Source organism: Alnus glutinosa, chromosome 12 (assembly GCF_958979055.1).
Source record: "Alnus glutinosa chromosome 12, dhAlnGlut1.1, whole genome shotgun sequence".
Taxonomy (NCBI): Eukaryota; Viridiplantae; Streptophyta; class Magnoliopsida; order Fagales; family Betulaceae; genus Alnus; species Alnus glutinosa.
In genome coordinates this window covers 25,176,917-25,195,828 of record NC_084897.1, presented here as the reverse complement: position 1 = coordinate 25,195,828, position 18,912 = coordinate 25,176,917, and the positions used below count along the sequence as shown (strand labels likewise).

The 18,912-nt window shown below is 35.9% G+C and overlaps 1 protein-coding gene and 1 pseudogene across 2 annotated transcripts; one reads left to right on the top strand and one right to left on the bottom strand.

Annotated features, from left to right (window-relative positions):
- Window positions 1–956: 956 nt before the first annotated feature.
- Window positions 957–14,697, bottom strand: LOC133852019 (protein MICRORCHIDIA 2-like). Of its 2 annotated transcripts, none has more exons than XM_062288680.1 (17): window positions 14,204–14,697; window positions 13,480–13,514; window positions 11,794–11,872; window positions 11,583–11,672; window positions 9,944–10,019; window positions 9,063–9,141; window positions 8,844–8,972; window positions 8,052–8,150; window positions 6,039–6,146; window positions 5,710–5,859; window positions 4,785–4,877; window positions 4,297–4,348; window positions 4,099–4,210; window positions 3,342–3,477; window positions 2,068–2,171; window positions 1,646–1,688; window positions 957–1,519 (listed from the first exon to the last, which is right to left on the bottom strand). In XM_062288680.1, exons 1-17 carry the CDS (start codon window positions 14,508–14,510, stop codon window positions 1,403–1,405), a joined length of 1,809 nt encoding a protein of 602 aa, XP_062144664.1. In that variant the 5' UTR covers window positions 14,511–14,697; the 3' UTR covers window positions 957–1,402. The 2 variants fall into 2 exon arrangements, with proteins under 2 accessions (XP_062144664.1, XP_062144665.1); XM_062288681.1 differs by having other exon boundaries at window positions 2,068–2,156.
- A 1,513-nt stretch (window positions 14,698–16,210) lies between these two features.
- On the top strand, window positions 16,211–18,745 carry LOC133851767 (protein WALLS ARE THIN 1-like; annotated as a pseudogene).
- The last annotated feature ends 167 nt before the right edge of the window (window positions 18,746–18,912 follow it).

Below are 18,912 nucleotides of genomic sequence, written 5' to 3'. Positions count from 1 at the left end.
GGCGTGTAATTCATTGTGTGAGTCCCACCCAATGACCAATGTACCTTAGAGTTGTACAATAGTTGTGTTCCAGTTATATATAAATCAGGGTCTCTAGGAAAACAGAAAGGGAGATGATACACTCACAATTCTCATCCAACTTTCACACAACTTCCACTCACATGTGTGTGGGTCTCCTGCACAACAGTTGTACAATTATTGTGCAGGAGACTAAAGACATGGGGTGGAACTCATGTGGTGGGATCCACCCATGTCTTTAAACTCCTGCACAACAGTTGCACAATAGTTGTGCTGTTGTGCATGGATCATTGCTCGTAGGAGTAAGGGAATGGATAGTATCCCATTGAATAGTTGATCCATTGGGGGTGATTGCATCCACCTTCGACCGGGGCCATTAAAAGTAATCTTGATGGGCGAGATTTAGCACCAAATTTAGTGATTTTTGTGAAAAAATAAATAAATGAATTATTGGCTTAAACTGCAGTACAATACCACGTCAGCGCGTAAGGACCCATAAAACCACGTTTTATTCATAGCTACTCCACATGCTGGTGACAAAAAAAAATTAGGTATTGATTCAATTCGTAAGGAGTCTAAATAGTAGAAAAAAAAAATCCCCTGAGGCCTTTTAACCTCATTGTATAGTGACTATTGTCAAGGATTTGGGGTTAAAAGAGGGTGAGCATTGGATTGTTGGGTGGAACAGATAGAAAAAATATATATTAGTACAAATGTTTGATAAAAATGGTTAATCTCCCTCTTAATTTGAGCAAAACACTACAAGAATCTTTACTAATTTGGAAATTTGACCCCGTTTTGCTTGCAATTCAATCTTTACGAATTACGAGTCCATCAAAGATGAAGGGTCAACATTGTCCTACTGCACAACTCGGTCCAATTTCATTACCATACAAATTGTACAGGTCCCGCTACAAACCATAGCTTAAGTACCAAAATAGAGGCTCTGAAAGTGCAGGCAACATAAATAGCCCGTCAAGTAAATTGACTTTCAAAAATAAGCTAGCCACAATACAAAAAGAGTAACCCTACACTAACCACCATTTTACAACCCCCAGCCATGTCAGGGAAAAAGATTTGCACCACCCCCTGCTTGATGCCACCCCCCAACCACCACGCGGGTGGTTGCAGCCACAAGACAGCACGTCAGGTGTGGTCACACCACCCCTGACGTCCACCCATGGGAGAGGCTGGGTAAATTTTATTTTGAGCTGGCATAGCAGTACAAGTTGTAAAAAGGTTGTAGATCTAGCATTTTACACATGAAAAAGAGCATCATACATAATTTAATCTTTCTAACTACAAAAAGTCCGAGTAACAATATTTAGAAGAGATTGTCAGGCATTTTTATGGTCTACTGATTGCTTTAGAAAGTAGAGGTTTTTCAAACTTTTCCAGTATTTTGTTCCATAATCTTTTGCTTCTTCCTAGTCTCCAGGTATGATGAAAGCTGAGCACTCTTCCTTTTGGCTTCCTTCAACTCCTTCTCCAAGCCCTCGATCTGTTTCAATTTCAGCAACAGAAACAAAATTTTCCCACCATTAGGCTATTTATTCAAATTGACAAAAGTAATCATTCCCTCCAGCTCATGAACCCTAAGCATGCTCTACACGCAAATTTTACCTACCGTCTGTTTTAATTCGTTCTCCTTCTGCACATGTTCCTCACACCTGCAGAAAAGAGTCTCCAGGTTTCAATTCAACAACAAAAGTGTAGGAGCCAATTACCAATTAATATAAAAATTCAAAAGACTTCTAATAGATAAACTACTAGGAGCTATTTTATTTTTCAAAAAAAATAGAAAAGATCGGAAAATCCAAAAACAATACAGTGTACAATGAAAGCCTTATTGTCCATTTGAAATATGCTAAAAGCCTTCTTTTCCTTTTCCCTTTCTGTTTCCCTCTCTTTTTCTTCTTCCAATTTTATTTTTGACACAAAAATTAGAAACACTAAAAACCATACAGCATAGACGATAGTATGTTACTGATCCTCTGAAACCTTTAGATGTTCAGATATGGAATGACACACTGAATCTAAAATAATTACCTCATAAAAAGCTGTATGTTCTCTTCACATATCTTTTCAACTGATGTGGATCCCAAACCATCTATAGAAGTTACTTGTTCACGGGACCCCTGCAATAAGTAGCACTCAACAAGGAATCACAATCAATTATAATTTTTGTACCTCCTATAAAGTAGGCAACAGGAATAATGATATCAGACACAGAAACAGAGGGGCATGGTTGCCCACCCATCCGCATAAAATTTATAAGCACGTATATTCTATCGACGTAAGGAGTATAATCATATATAACATGAATGTATAGGTAAAGACCTAGCAAATTTAGAAGACATGCTCAGAATTTGAAGGTTAGTATACGGTATACCCCCAACCACACGCACACACAGATCAGATTCAAGAAATAAAAACAAGAAACCAAAATGAGATTAACGAAGAGAAAAGAAATGAGTACAAAAAGTCATGTCATATAAACAGGTGTGAAAAATGAAAATGCATGATTTCATGCCAAGTATGTGATAATACTGGATCTGTTTGATCGGTACACTTTTAGGATGAATAAGGGGGTCAACCATTTGGTTTCCTTTTCTAGTAGCTTCCACTGCGCATTACAGCACATACCACGTGTAGACCATCTTTTGCAACTTATACAAAGAGTGACTGTCAAAAGCATGCATCTAGGCACCAGTAGAACCATCACAAAGTTTCACTTGGATATCCCATGGCAGGATATTTAACTATGACAGTTAACTGAGCAACATAGAACAGTGTGAGTCCAAGTCATGTCTACAGAAAAATGGGCCCACTACAGTATCAGATATGTGGAACCATCACTGATGTTTGGGCAAGCCATAGGAGGATATATAACCATGATAGTTTATACGGCAATTTAGAATAGTTTGAGAGCCCATGTCGTGCCCACACAAAATGGGTCAAGTACACAGAACCAGATATGTTCCTAGAAACCGTGCCAAACAGATGGTAATTATCCCTTTTGCACCATAAAATTCCCTTGTTTTTGTACAATCTGCTTCATGTATATTCGATATGAGTTAATTTCATCTGTCCGCCAGAACTCAATGTTGGGAACTAAACAAATGCTACACCTCGAACACATTGGCACCCAATTCTGTGTACCAGATTTTTTTTTATTATTTTATTTATAGGTAAATATACAAGACACACACCCACATAGAATTAAACACATGCCCTCGCCCTCCACTCCTTATAGCTGGGAGTCCAAAAATAGACAGAACAGCAGGCAAATCTTTTAGGAAATCAGTTTTGCAGCCACTTACAGGGTAACCATTACTCGAATCCTGCCTTATCTTAGCTGGAAGTCCAACAGGTTGAACAGGGGGTTCCTTCTGTGCAGGAGGTAGATGTACTCTGGAGTTTGGAGGTTGACATCCCATTAAGTGACAGTGGCTTTTCCTGTGTTGGCCAAACAAATTTTACCAAATCAAAACAGTGTCAAAATTCATCACTATAAAAGATGGTATTCTAACTAACTGGACCGTTCACAAGAGCATAGCCCCTGATGTTGTAATGAATTTATATTATATGTTCCACCATTTAAAGAATGAGAGTTTAATTTATCTTAAATATCTCACTCCTAGGCTTCAAGAACCCATGTGAAAATAATAGAATAGTCACAACAAGTGCCTATGTAGATACTACCTGTGAGTTTTATCTATACAGATCCAAGCCAAAAGTGAGACACATATTTCGACTCACAGAATCTTGTGTTTGAATCCACAAGTAATATTGAACAGTAAAAGAGACATTCCAACATCCATGAGAGTCAACTCCACTGAATTGTCATGGCCAGTAATTGCACAGAACAGTCCCTACTAAGAAACCCACAATTGCTAGTAGAGTATAGCATAAAATAAGATCCTTAAAACAGGGGGGGGGGGGAGGTTAGTTCAAATGGAAGATTTCATCACCAAGAGATGCCCAAACCAACTCTCCAACCTCGCATGCCAAAAGAAAACAAATATTGCTTTTTCCACACCAATGTTTAGAAGAATTTGTAATAAGGACATGACAAACCAGTAATCCATCAATATTTGTTTCAGCTTAGTTTCTAGCCGGATAAACAGTGATGATCTCTCAAAATCCTGCTTGTCATGTGCTGGTTCTATAAAATTGGCTTCAAGAACCCCTACAACAACAGAAGCAAAAGCAATAAGGAATTGGAAATTTGATGGAAGTGTTTGACACAAGAAATCAAGAGAAAAAGGAGAATACCAACAACACCATTCCCTCTTGCAGAACCATCAGGGGTGACTTTCCAGTAGGGCTGCAAAAATATGCACAGACTAACCACATGAGTAACATTAATTTGTATGTCAACGATCCACTATTACACAAAGCACAATCTCCTTTATCGTGTAAGCGGCATAAAATTCCTAGAACTCCATGAATATATTCGACTTCCCAATTGAATAAAGTCAAAGTTTGACATAGTGTGTCCCACAAAACACTGGGGATTAAACCAATTTTAAAGTTAAAACCTCAAATACACACACAAGTACATAGAGATAAATGAATATATATATATATATATATATATATATATATATATATATATATATATATATATATATATATATATATATATATATATATATAGATAAAGATATCACGTTAGCAATACTAATTTGCAGTAAAAACAACAGAAACACAAGCAATTTGTCAAATTAAATGAATGTTACTTCAGCATCACCAAAACTTACCCTGATGAGGCGATTTTTATGGTACACGTTGAATCCAGAAACGGTGATGGAAGGAGCCTCCTTTATATATCCAATGGTTGTCTCCACTGTAACCTAAACCAAAAAGACCAATCACACTTTTCAACTTCAACAAAATTGTTTCCCACGGCATAAGCTTCCATGAACCTACTTCCACAAATCAATAGCATCTTTAAAGTGGTCAAAATTTGACTCAGTGACAAACATAAAATCTTCTCCCTCCGTCCCATAATATATGTCCAAGTTGTCGAATGAACACATTTCAAGTAAAAACGATTAATCAATGACCATCTCTAAATTTTCAATAAAACTTTCCAAATATCCTCTTAAAAAATGAGGATGTAAGTATGAAGGTATGAATAAAGGGAATAATGGGGAAATAAAAATAAAATAAAAAATTATGTTTTGATCTTTGGAGCAGTACAGACATTATAGGACAAGAAAAGTTGAAAATTTGGACATAAAAAATTGCAGGAGAGGAGTATCAAAGATTAAAAGTGCAACAAACTCACAATAAGATAAGAGTATGAACTGTCACTTCTCTTTTTCTTACTATCATAGCATATTTTGTTTCCTATAGACAAATAGTCCCCACTGATAGCATCTATAAGATATTTTTGTTTTTCAAGTAAATTGGAGAAGTGAACATCCAGTCTTACTAAAGCAACTATGACAAGAGACACATCACACGACAAATAAAGCACTCTACACTAATTGGACACAAATCCATAATAACAACGTCTATAATCTATATCTACCACCATAATTATTGTTTTCTTTGCTTTTGGAATGGGGTTGGGGGTCCCAATCTTAGCGCCATTTTGTCATACATATGTGATGATTACTTGGCTGTTCCTAATTCAGAATTGATACCTTTTTCCCTTTTCGTTTTCCATATGAATCTTACCTCATTTGATCCCACACCCAGCTGGGGCCTGTATATTATCACTTTCGAATGTTTCAACTCCTCTGCAATATTAAGCTGCTGCACAGGTTTCCCCCTTAATAGAATACTGAAGTTTGTAAATTTTCTAAGGTACAATATCGAAACATAAGCCTATGCCGAAAAAAAAAAAAAAAAAAAGGTTAGAATATTTTGTATGAATAAAAAATAAAAAGTGACAGAAAATAATAGAAACCAAATAAAAAAACTACAAGTCTACAACCATGAAAAAAGTATGATAAGTGATATTGGAAAAATGAGACCAAACACAAAATGTACAAATAAAAGGTTACCCTTAAGGAATAACGGATGCGGTAAGATATATGGGATTGTAGCTCAACCACTTTCTTGCTTAATTTTGTCAAACTCCCATGGTTGGCTTCATCTCGCAACCTTATATCCTACATCAAGGATCAAAGGAGAATCATTTTTTAAAATTAAATTTATTTAATATATTAAAATGAGAACGTGCAACATCATTAAGCACAACAAATCAACAATAACAAAATACCCAGTATACATAAATAACATACATCCATGCATGAACACCCCTAGTCCAAAACCATGGCGGAAAAATTGCATTCTGGATTACTGGATTTCTTGATTTTAAAACCCAGAATTTGACAAATGAGCCAAATTTTCCTACAATTTCAGTCTTCTAGGATTTCCCATGCTTGTAAAATCACAAATTTGAATCATATATCAAACTAGGATCAGAACAGCAAGCATGTAAAAAGGTACTTTTGCATGGGGCATAATTGACTACATTATGGGTATTGCATTAACAATTAACCTTGGACAATATGTAAAATAAATAACACAAAAGATGCTCAGAGACGGAAAACATAAATTCATTTATTGGCAGCTATGGTGAAAAATCTTAAACTTCGTTTTTCTTATTTTTCGTAGTTGGTATAATATGTTTTCTGACCCAATCCTGAAAAACACTGACGGATCCATGGTAGAATCACAATTCCTTGGCCATAACTACAAGCTGCAAGAAGCTTTTGTACTTTTGCATAGGTACAAGCAAGATGCAAATGCCATCATCCAACCAAATTAATAGACTACATCAACTGAAATTTACAGTCCTTTGATTTTTAAGAGAAATTTTAAGGAAGTTTTTTCTTACAACTATTCTACCAGAAGTATTGAATTAATACTCTAGTTCTCGTCGAAGGAATATTATAACAAACCGATATACATGCTATGGAAAATTGCATTCTTGACTATCACACACTTTGCCGGATTCCTAATTCATCCCAAGTCTTCTTCTTCTTCTTTTTCTTTTTTCTTCTTTTCTTTTTTTTTTTTTTTTTTTTTTTTTTTTTTTTTTTAAATTTTATTTATTTATTTTTATAGATACTTGAAAAGAGAAACAATACTAAAGTCATGGCAAAGCCAATGACTTAACAAACATACTAATTCATCCCAAGTCTTAATTTGGCTCCATAGTTCATTTGAAATAATCAACCCCTATATCTTCAGTGTGGTCCAGTGGTGGTAACATATGAGTTGAAACCTAATGCAAAGGGTATCAATTACCAAAAAGGACTTGACAGCTAACTATAGTCCTGTGGGACAGCTAAATATCCATCATTTTAAGTGGACACAATTTGTACATATAATCATCAAAGCCCAACATATATTTATATTTAATTTTTACAATTTTGCACAAGATTAAGATCAAATTCAAAAAATATATTGCATCGGCTTTAGTTGAAACTTGATTCACACATTGGTAAGAACTAAATATCATGCCAAATATATTTGCATCGACTTTCATTGATATATTTGCCCAATGATTAATAACTTCCATTGGAATAGCATACATTTGTAAGTTTGGCATGATAGATAGGAAAAAATTTCAAAATAAAACGCTCAAATCAAGGTTGCAGAACAATCATGAACACAAATTTCATCCAAATCATAAAATGGAAGGTAAAGGATGACTACAGCTGGACAATCACAAGTTATAAGGTCTTGACTGTTCCAAATAAAATTGAAGGAAACCAATTGAAACTTTGGTCAAACAAGGAGGGGGTGAAATGTACTTCAATGCAAAAAAATAATTGCCTAGTCTTTTTCATTCAGGAAACAAATTTTTAATATGTTAATAAAAATATCCTTCAGCAACAAATTCTCATGATGTGTAAAAAATAATACCCTGGAAGAGTTGTATCTAGATTTAATTTTAATAAAGATAAAATAGGTTTACTAAATCATTTATGCTATACATTTCAAGGCTTATAGTTAATACAGATCCATAAGAAAAATCTTATAAAACAGCTATAAATGCAGCATACCTCGTCGTCGTCATCAAAACTCAACTCATATATGCCTTCATCATTCAGCCACAAATTGTATATTAATATTTTTGTTCCATGCAGTCCAATATCCTCGAACTGAAAAATTGGGAAACAAATGAGTAACGGAAGAAAGCACATAGCACACAGGTAATAAGTAGAAATATGTGACATTTGACGGCTCTTAAAATTTCTATTCCAACATCACTGACAGCATCAGCAGGCATAATGATGGTAATAGTGCTTGTGTTTCGAGGTAGTGGTGTGGGAGGTGATAACATCAATGTGCTAAGAAAAAAGTTGTGGTGCCAGCAATGTAGTGACCATGGTGATTCCAACTCCCTGAAAGTTACAAATTTTAGAATAAAACAAGCCCCTAAAGGAATTTCAAAATAGGGAAATGGGCAAATATTTTATTTGAAATTACACATGGAAAAGAAGAAGAAAAAAGGTTAACTCAAGGGACATCAAACTTCATGGGTGATCAATATGTTAACACAAATTTAGTATCTTTTATGAAACTTGAAGTTTATAAGCCAAAGCCTATGGTGCATGAGAACACATCTCCAACATGCAATTCCATTGAAGCATCCGAAACAACTACTTCCATGTCCACAGCCAAAGCAGACGGTACCCATTTTCTAGTAGAAATTGATTTGATGAAAACTAATTATGGGTGTGATATAAAAGTCATGCATGATCCCCAAAAATGGAATTCCTCTGAGAATAGTTCCAATGGAACCTATTGATATACTCTAAACTTTTAACCAAATTGAATGTGGTAAAATGAACCTGAAGCATGAGCTCCTCCTTTGATGGAAAGGGAGACCACTCAAGGATGATTTTCAAATCAGCAGACCAATCATCCTGTGAGCTATAAATAATTGGTTCTGCCCAATGGTCAGAGATGTCAAAATCTATCTGCAATGGAAACCCAAAGATATAATGTCTAGAAACAGGAGTTAACTGCTAAGGCTTAAAAATCTAAACATTAAGGACAGAAAGAATCACCATTGGAACAATTACATCATCCTGCCCGGTTTTCCGCAAAAAGGTATAGGATAATAAACCAACACTCTGTGTTGATCGGCTAAAAAACATTGTTCAAAAGAAAAATGTTACAAAATACAGCAAAGTAAAATTTTAATTCTGGCAAGCAGCAAAGAATTTTCTCAATGACCAAAAAAAGGCCGAATCACAAATAATACTGCATCTAATGTGATCATATTGACAGCAAGGCAGCACATATTTTTTCCCTGTAAGTTTTTATTTATTAAAAAAAAACGAGCAAGGTAGCACGCATTTAAGAGAGCATAAATCCATACACAGACAACCTTAAGGTAAAGAGATTTAACTTAAGATTACTTTCACACTCATAAAACCAGAACATCAATTGCATCTCACATAGCATAAATATAATGTCCCACACGGATACTCGAGTAAGAGTCACTGAGTGAAGTGCTATTAAGGACGCACATGAACTCTAAAAATTCAAACTACAAACAAAACCCTATGCCAAAATGCTTCCACATCCCAGCTTTGTAACTATAACAAAAAAAGAAAAAACAAAAACAAAAACACATTCTTAACTCATACAGCCTCGTTCTTTCTATATATGGTTGGTTGGATTGATAATACAGATATCCTCTTAATGGACATATATACACTTGCACACACATGCACACAAGTAGGCAAACAGACATAAAATGTCAAATCAAGATAAAAAAGAGTTTTGAGCAAAGAATGAACATTTGACTGAACCTTCCTGCAGGAAAAAATATATAATCAAATGCAATTAAATACAATTCTCTGCGTACAACCCCATGAACAAATTCAGTGGAAATAAAACTTGAGGCAGGAACCAACACAGTAGTAAAAATAACAAAAAATACCTTGCACTAGTTGCACGACTGAAAACGATAACATCGGCACCTAATCGCATGGTACTAGTCTTGAATCCATTACCATCTGGAAACGCAAACGTGTTGTTCAGCTCCAAAAGTTGAAAAACATACAAAGATCTTGAAGGTGAATGCAAGTAAACAAGATTTCAGAAAAGAAAAAACATTAAGCAACAAAAGTAAACATGAAAAACAAGGATTCACAGCATCTTTACTCTATTTGCTTCTAGAGCTCAGTAAGGGTTTTGAGAAATTAGGTGAACAAGAATATAAGCCAGGATCTGATCAGAGGCACTGTTGATGTAAAAGTCATGTTACTTTCCTGTGCTGGGAAGTCATTTTATGGAAAGGATGGGCTTCAGAGGTTGAAAAGATTTAGAGGATTCTTTAGGGAAACAAATGGGAAAGAGTGCATATAACAACATTAGGCATTGTGGAAGAAGAATTGTGCACAAAAAAGCAATGGGTGGTATGTCAACTAATATATACCATCTGAGATTCTGAATTTATATATGGGCGCGCTATTCCCTCATATCTTTTCTATTTGTCAGGAGATGCTGGATGAGATTCAATGGTGCTTGGTTTAATCTTGAGTGCTTCAGGAGGTAGAACAACCAACTACAAATCACATTTTCTCCATAACTCCTTTGTCTCTAATATCTAGGTACCACTTCTATAGATTACGATCTCATGAAGCAAAGCCCAGATCTCCAAGCAAATATTTTTCTTCTCGTTTAAGAGGAAAATTAAATTAAAATATTAAAAATAAGATAAAATGCAAAGAAAAAATAAACAGTTTAAAATCTTCATTTTTGGGTCATCAAATTGTCCTCTTTTAGAATCTTATCAACAGTGACCAACCATACAAAGAAACCTTCAAAGAAACTGGAAACTTCCAAATCATGGATGGAAACAAGAAGACTTCAATAGGAGTAGACATCAAAGCCCTAACCAACCAAGTGCATACTTTATTTCAACCTCCCAAGAATGAGTTAATTAAGAGTCATCAATTAACCCAACCTTACAGGTATATAAGTTATATAACAGGCCTGCCAACCCCCACTTATCATTGAAATGCTATAAAACAAGTTTTTTATAGACGTACCATCATCACACCAAATGCAGATGATGAAACTCTATTACAATCTTCAATATGAGAGAGAGAGAGAGAGAGAGTCTCCCAAATCCAAGTACTTTACTAACAACACCTCTCTCCCACATCTCTCCTTCCCCTTCAAACCTCCCAAGCCACTTTCCCAGAAAACATAGGGTTCCAATTTGCTCACCAATGTTAGAAGCCAACTTTGCCACATAGGACACTTATTCCAATAACCTCAGATTTTGTCAAAACACACAGGCTTAAATGTGCTTGAAAGCATCCAAAGTTGCCTTGGTGTTTAAGGGAATCAATAACATTTTTTGAAAAATGACATTCTTCAAGTTGCCAAAAGAATTAGGCAGAACCTTTATTCAAAAGATTCACTAAAACATAGGTCCTTAAAGGCTTGAACCATGATTTAATTATTTAAAAAAAGAACCACAAGTTGAACATAAAATGTTAGACAATGTAATTATGCACATAAGTTCATCATGCTAGGAGCTAATGGAACAAAAAGATCAGCATCATTACATTGTCCAATTGTTGTATTTGACTTCTTTGAAGAATAACCCAAGCTCATGCATTTCCGAATACGTTCAGGGTCCATTCCACCACCATCATCTGCGAAAGTGAAAAGTATGCATCAAAACACAGGTGTCCTTTTTGTTTTTATTATTAAAACCACATGCATGAAACCACAGAACATCATACTAAGATGAAAAGTAGCATATGGATACCATACCTTGGAAAAGTAAAGCCGGAGAGTTATCCTTCATAATATCAATTTTATCAACCTTGACAAAAGTTGCACCATTGTGAATCTGAGAACACGGTTAAACATTAAAAAGCAGTTAGTGCCCAGAAAAAATGTAAACAATACAGTTTCAAGCAGCTGAATAATTCAAGCTTGCTATCCAGATTACAAATCACGTTCAAGTATGAAACATCATATTAAAGAAAGTTAGAATAGTGGATATTTATTCTTTGATAACTAGAATAATGAATATGAATATTTTTTGTGAGGCTAGTAAACTACACAACCATGAGCAAGGGAGGAGCCAAGGTAGGGTGAGGGGGGCAAATGCCCACCCCAGCTTGCCTGGCTGCCCACCCTGGAAGAAAATTATGCCCCTCGTGTAAATTCATTTTGACTGTAGGATATTGAAGTTTGGCTTTATCAAAGCATTCATTTTGTTGGAGAGCTTTAAGCCAGTCCAAAGAAGAAAAAAGATCATCTCTCCTTTAACAACTCCACCTACAAAAATCTTACACAATCTCCTAATAATGATAAAAGTCCCATTCGCCAAATCAATACTGCATAATGCCTTTCAATAAAATCTCTGTAGAATCCTTTTTCCTCCACAGCTCCAACAAAGTACATAAAGGAGATTCAAAACCATCTATCTTTCCAAAAGCAGATCCCACCACCACACCTACTTAAACTCCTTGAACCCATGGCATTCTCATGGATTCTAACACAATGGTGCCATTTAAAAACTAAGGCAACTATTATCGGAAACCCCATTAAAATCTTGAAAACCATCAAGCAAGCACTTTCATAACCCTTTAAAAAGCCTGAAGACTGTGGAAAAACATATGAGAGAGGAGGCTCTCTTACTAAGAAGTCTGTAGCTCCAAAGATGCAACAGACAAGTCCCCTTTACTATGAATATAAGGAGAAATTATAACAAGAAGTAGAATGAAAGCATAGAATTTCCAGCCAGCATGATACTGTGACTTGACCTTCTCCAAGTCAATCTAAAAAGAAACCAGGTGGGGCCGACCACTCTATCCATCTTGAATTGAAACACTTCCAATGTAAACAAGAAAAAAAATGGTAAGCCCCACACCTTCCCCCAACTCTGCAGCATCTAAAAGTAGCGTCCACAGCATCCTATAAAGTCCAAGATAAAGTACAAGAGCAATTAATTCAATATCGGTTCTCCAAACAATTCTCTTCATAAAATTCAAATTCTTCTACACTTCTCATATAGTCATTCCTGGGTGGCATGCCAATAGATCTTCTAAAACAGCATTCTACAGTTCATCCAAACAAAATGTTATGGTCCCTCCTAACTCAATAGCGTAGATGACATCCTCTTTTTCAAAAAGTAAACCCCAAGTGCACTTTTAACTCAAAGAAGAAGGCCCTAAATTCTGGAGCAATGCATCTTTCATAATAACCCTAATGTGTGATTGTCTTGCCTTATTTACAATAATTGTGGTATTTTGCACAACAATTTCTTTAAAAAAAAAAAAAAAAAAACTTACTTTTCTTTGCGCAACTAATTTTTTAGCAAGTGAAACTTAGATTTGGTGACATCATCTAAAAGCAACTCACACAAACTCAAGTTATCAATCATGTGACGAAATTACTTTAGGATCAAAGTAAAGCATAAAATAAATAACATAATAAGTTAAACCATACCTCATCAACAGCATTATCCAAGAGCTCAGCAATTGCTGCCCCAGAAAAATAAATTAATTAAATAAAGAAAGAAATAACAAGAATCAATCTAAAAATATTTGTATCTGTTGAGCATTCACATAAACTGATATGTGCACACAAACATAAAAATATTCCAGACTTTTGCCTCTCATCTTTATAAACTCATAACAACACGAACGTCACAACTATTCTCTTTACTACTCAAAACAAGGTCTTAACCATACAGCTAGCAGTTCATTGAAGAAGCAGAAGTACGCATTAAAAATTTCATTCACTGCATACAAAAAAAATAAATAAATAAATAAAAATTCATTCACTTGTCTGGCATGTACATAACAAGTCCATAAACTGTTTTACTTTGCCGGGGATAAGCAACCCGCTTATCATTTCAGAAAACACGAAAACTGAAACATCAAAAACAACATTGTCAATTTGTAAGGCTGCATCTTTGTCAATGTTACCAAAATCCTAGATAGTAATCAAATTCTCAAGCCCTGCCCACCCTCTCTGCCAAAATTAAATCAACTAAAAGTACTCTGAAGATCACCCAATTCCCAGCACAGCTTTTGGGTTCTGTACACACTTTCGCATGGGTCACTAAGCAAGGCTCAATTTTATTAACGTAGAAGGTAGTTTGAATAAAAATGCATAATAAAACAAAAGACTGTGAAAGAGTTCAGCTACTTAGCTTTCAATGGCTTACCTCCAAAAGCCCATCTATGAGAAGTGGCATTGGAATGAAGAAACTTAGGGTGAACGCGCGCGTGCTCCAATAGAGCGCCGTCCGCAGGGGGTCTCCAGGTGGGACATGCGTCATAGGCCCCGGCCTTCCAGAAGCTTTGGGACTCGGCCAGGGTTTGTTGCGCTTGGATTCCGTCGTGCGACGCCGTTTCGATGTTTCCCAACGCGTCGCTTGTTGTTGTTGTTGCGAGTCCCACACCACCTTCGTCGTCGTCACTATCAATAACCTCGACGGTATTGACCAGTGCTTTCTCTATTTTAAGCGGCATTTAGAGTCCCTCAAGGTAGGTTTTGGAGCAATTATCAGAGATCACTTGCAATTCAAGAAATCACTATTTAACAGTGTGGTATGAACTACGATGTGAACCTCGATTGTGTGTTAGGGCTTGAACGGAAGGATTCAAGCGATACAATTAGAAAGAAAAGCAACTAACAGGGGACAATGGCGCTAGAAACTTTGTCCCACCACCGGTGTTTCACCGCCTCTTTTATTTCTAACGGTGATACACGTGGATTATTTGTGGATTTTATAGTTTTAATGTTTAATTTTCAATATCAAATGATAGGAGAATGACCTAAATGAGTGATTGGTGCACAACACTGAGACCCATGTGGTGAGTTCCTATACTAAATAGCATGTCTCTTTTAAAAAAAAAAAAATATGATTTTGAAAGACTGATTACTGCCACGTAGCATTACTTTGAAAAAGGGGCAAGGCCCGATCTAAACAAAGATAATTTACATTGGTTAAATCACATTTTTATTTCATCATTATCTTACTTTGTTGATGGCCCCGTTTGAAAACTCCCTTGCCCTCCCCTCCCCTTGGGTTTTTTTTTGAATGATTGAAAATTAAAATCGATGTGATATAAAGTTGATATAATTTATATGAAAAAGTGAAAAAAAAATTTGTATTGTAGTGAGTTTTTTATTTAAAAAGTAATAAGAAAGTGTTGATGTGATATAAAAAGTGAAAAAAGTTAAGAATGTTTTGAAGTTGATGTTTTTTGTGAGAAGTGAAGGGAAGGAGAGGGGAGGGGAAAGTGGTTTTCAAACGAGGCCGATATGTTAGTGTCAATCATGTTTATATTTTTTTTTTAACAAATGATAATTAGCACTACCACATTAAAATGGATTTTTAAAGGTTAGCTCAATTGGTTGAGGACAACACTTCATAAAGCGAAGGTCACTAGTTCGTACTCCCTACCCCCTCTTTTGTAGACATGTTAAAAAAATACATTAAACAAATAAAATAATAATAAGATAAAAGTGTACTTATTAACATTACTCTTTCACATTATTACATTGTAAGTTATATTTTCTTTTTAAAAGGTCAACCTAATAAAAATAAAAAATAAAATAATTATTTAATTAATACTTTTACTACTTCCTTACATAATTACATGTGAAATTAAACTATTTTGAAGAAAGGTGGTGTTGTGGAGAGCGTGCAACACTTTCTTCCAACCAAAGAAAATGTGCTTAAAAGAGGCATTGTCAAAGGATTTTTATGCCCAATTTGTGGTCTATAAAGGAAAAGTGTTATGCAAATTTTATGAAGGTGCCCTTCTGTTGTTAGGGATGTGTGGGGAGTATCAGAGTATGTGCTAAGGAGGTCCAGAAAAATGGGGTGGAAGCTGCATTTATTGAAGTCATGGAGGAGACGGTAAAAATGTGTAATTATGAGGAGCATGCGGTAATAGCAATAAATAATTGGTTTATGAGAAATACAGTGGTGTAGTATCTAATATTATTTATGTCGTTCCTTCTCATATCATATGTTTGTTCATATCATTTTTCATACCAGCTACAGGTGTATTTTTATAGAGCATAAAAAGCAAATTCTTCCGCTCTTTTTTATTCCTTTTTAAAATTCCTACTGATTGCTGATACGGGGAAAAGTCCAAATTAAAACATATTTAATTTGGTAATGGCAGCGTAAGTGGAGAAATTGCCTCTATGTTAAATATGTTCATTCTTCAATCTCCTATTGGTTTGCTTAAGTTTATTGAATTTAGGGATCCCAGATCTCTGAATCTGATTGTCTGCCCTGCCATAAACCATTGGTGGGCAAGAAACACTTTTCTTTGTCCTGTTAGCTGGAAAGTGGAAACCTTCACATACAACAGGAGTGTTCCACACTCACTCATCCCTCAAGGGCAACATGCTATAATTGCTCTACCTTTTTCTGTAATATTGGTTCAGCGCTTGCAAAGAGAATAGCTATGGTGCCTGAACGTGCCAAGCTCCATTTTGTCATGACCGCCTGGCAGTTTGGTTATGCAGGGAACCATATCATTTTGAGAACTGCACTTAATATGGGTGTAAGCAAGCTGGTTTTCCCACTTTATCGGAACATCATCGCGCTGTTTGTACTTGCTCCCTTTTGCATATTTTTCAGAGAAGTAAGCAGTTTAAGCTCTCTATATAACACGGGAAAGTTTCAAAATCGATCTTTTTTGTGTTCTAATTCCTTTGAATTTTCTGCTCTTCTTTGGATACACAGGAAAGACAGGCCACCGCTGACTGGTTCTCTTTTGATACAATTCTTCCTCCTCGGATTTATTGGGTATGATCTCTCTTTCATGAAGAAATCAATCCTGGTGCTTGGAAAAATTTTCCTCACAATTTTGCTTTTTGGGTACCGGCAGGATAACATGTAATCAAGGATCCTATCTTTTTGGGCTGGACAACACTTCACCCACCTTTGCTTCTGCTATAGAGAATGCTGTTCCTGCTGTAACCTTTCTCATGGCTGCGGTACTCAGGCAAGCAATCACACACCACTCGTCTTGTCTCCTATAAAGTCTAAAATCATGATCATCTTGGTGATTGGTTGGCTGCAGGATTGAGCAAGTGAACTTGAATAGGAAAGGTGGTATTGCTAAGGTGCTTGGAACTCTTGCTTCTGTTTCTGGAGCGTCAGTCGTTACCCTTTACAAGGGGCCGGCCATTTATACACCAAATTCACGTTTACACCAATCACACATTTTGCTTTCATCAGGAGATGATGACAAGGGGAAGAATTGGACCTGGGGTTGCGTCTATCTGATTGCTCACTGCCTATGTTGGTCCGGTTGGATTGTGTCACAACCAGCCGTCTTGAAGAAATATCCGGCTCGGCTTTCAGTCAGCTCATATTCTTGCTTCTTCAGTGTTCTGCAGTTTCTGGCAATCGCAGCCTGCTATGAGAAAGACCCCCAAGCCTGGAAGGTTCACTCCAGTGCTGAATTTTTCAGTATTTTCTACACGGTTAGTAAGTGAAACTGATAACCACATATTTCTGAATCTTGAAGTCAATTCTAATGGAATGACATTAGCAGCTGATTGGTGGTTGCAGGGAGTTGTGGCTTCAGCATTAGCATTTGCAGTACAAACGTGGGTCATTGACAGGGCCGGACCAGTATTTGCTTCAGTGTATCTACCTGTACAGACCTTACTTGTAGCTGTAATGGCTTCTGTTGTTTTAGGCGAAGAATTCTACTTGGGAGGGTGGGTCTCATCACCCTATCTAATCTTTTTCTTTTTCTTTTTTCCTTGAATCTTTTTCTGCAAAAATTATGTTATCATCTCGTTGGAGAACAATTTCAGGCTCAGGGGAAAGACTAGCAAGTGCATGACTTAATCTTGAAGCTTTTAGCTTGGTTGAAGTACAGTACATTTGTATATTTTGTAAAGTAAATGTCTTTTCTTTTCTTTTTTTAATTTCTTTTTGAGACTCTGTAAAGGATCCCTTGACACTCTCTTTTGGGTTTGTATTGATCTTTGGCTTAGAGGCTTAACTGTATCTTTAAAAATCATATTTTCATTAACTGCATTTTGAGACCGCTATTTTTTTTCCAAACTGCACATTTTTCAAACTGCTAAACCAAACGAACAGTAAATGTTATATGTTGAATGGCATGCTTTTACATTAACAACCAGACTAAAATATTCGATAACTTAGGCTTATTGGTTGTAATATTCCCTTGATCCCTGTCATATTGTATTATTATCATTATATGTTAATGGATCATATAATGTTCTTTGTTTTATTGTGCAGGTTTATTGGAGCAGTATTGATTGTCGCTGGACTATACCTTGTTGTGTGGGGAAAAGGTGAAGAGAGCAAGTTTGCAGAAGAAAAGGCTGCAATTCCCTCGGTGTCTGAAAACAATCAGAGAATAGGCCCTTGCAAATCTTCTCTCATCCAACCATTACTTGGTTTTGAGAGTGAAAACGGTGATAATTAGAGAAAGTTTGCATTTCTTGTACAATTCAGAAGCTTTCATCTTTACCTTACAAATTCTTCTAGGATTTCCTTTGTGGTGGTTGTTCTTCAAGAGATGAAGAAATATGTTAGGTTTGTTGAGTAATCCTTGCCAAAAAGTTAATTACAGCGATTAGTGGTAGACCGGGACGGAACTAGAAATTTAAATATGAATCAGATTGCATTGAAATTTTTTAAGAGGCCATCGTCAATAAAGTAAAAAATATGGATCAAATGAATTGTGATCCACATCAATTACCTTTTTGAATTAGCAATAATTTGGACAGATAATATGAAAGACCACATATGAGATTCATCTACCAGCCGTTTTGAAAATAGCCTCCAGACTACATTCAATGGCCATATATGCACGGCAAAAGGGATAAGACCAGAACTGTATAAAAAATAATTGAGCCCAGCAG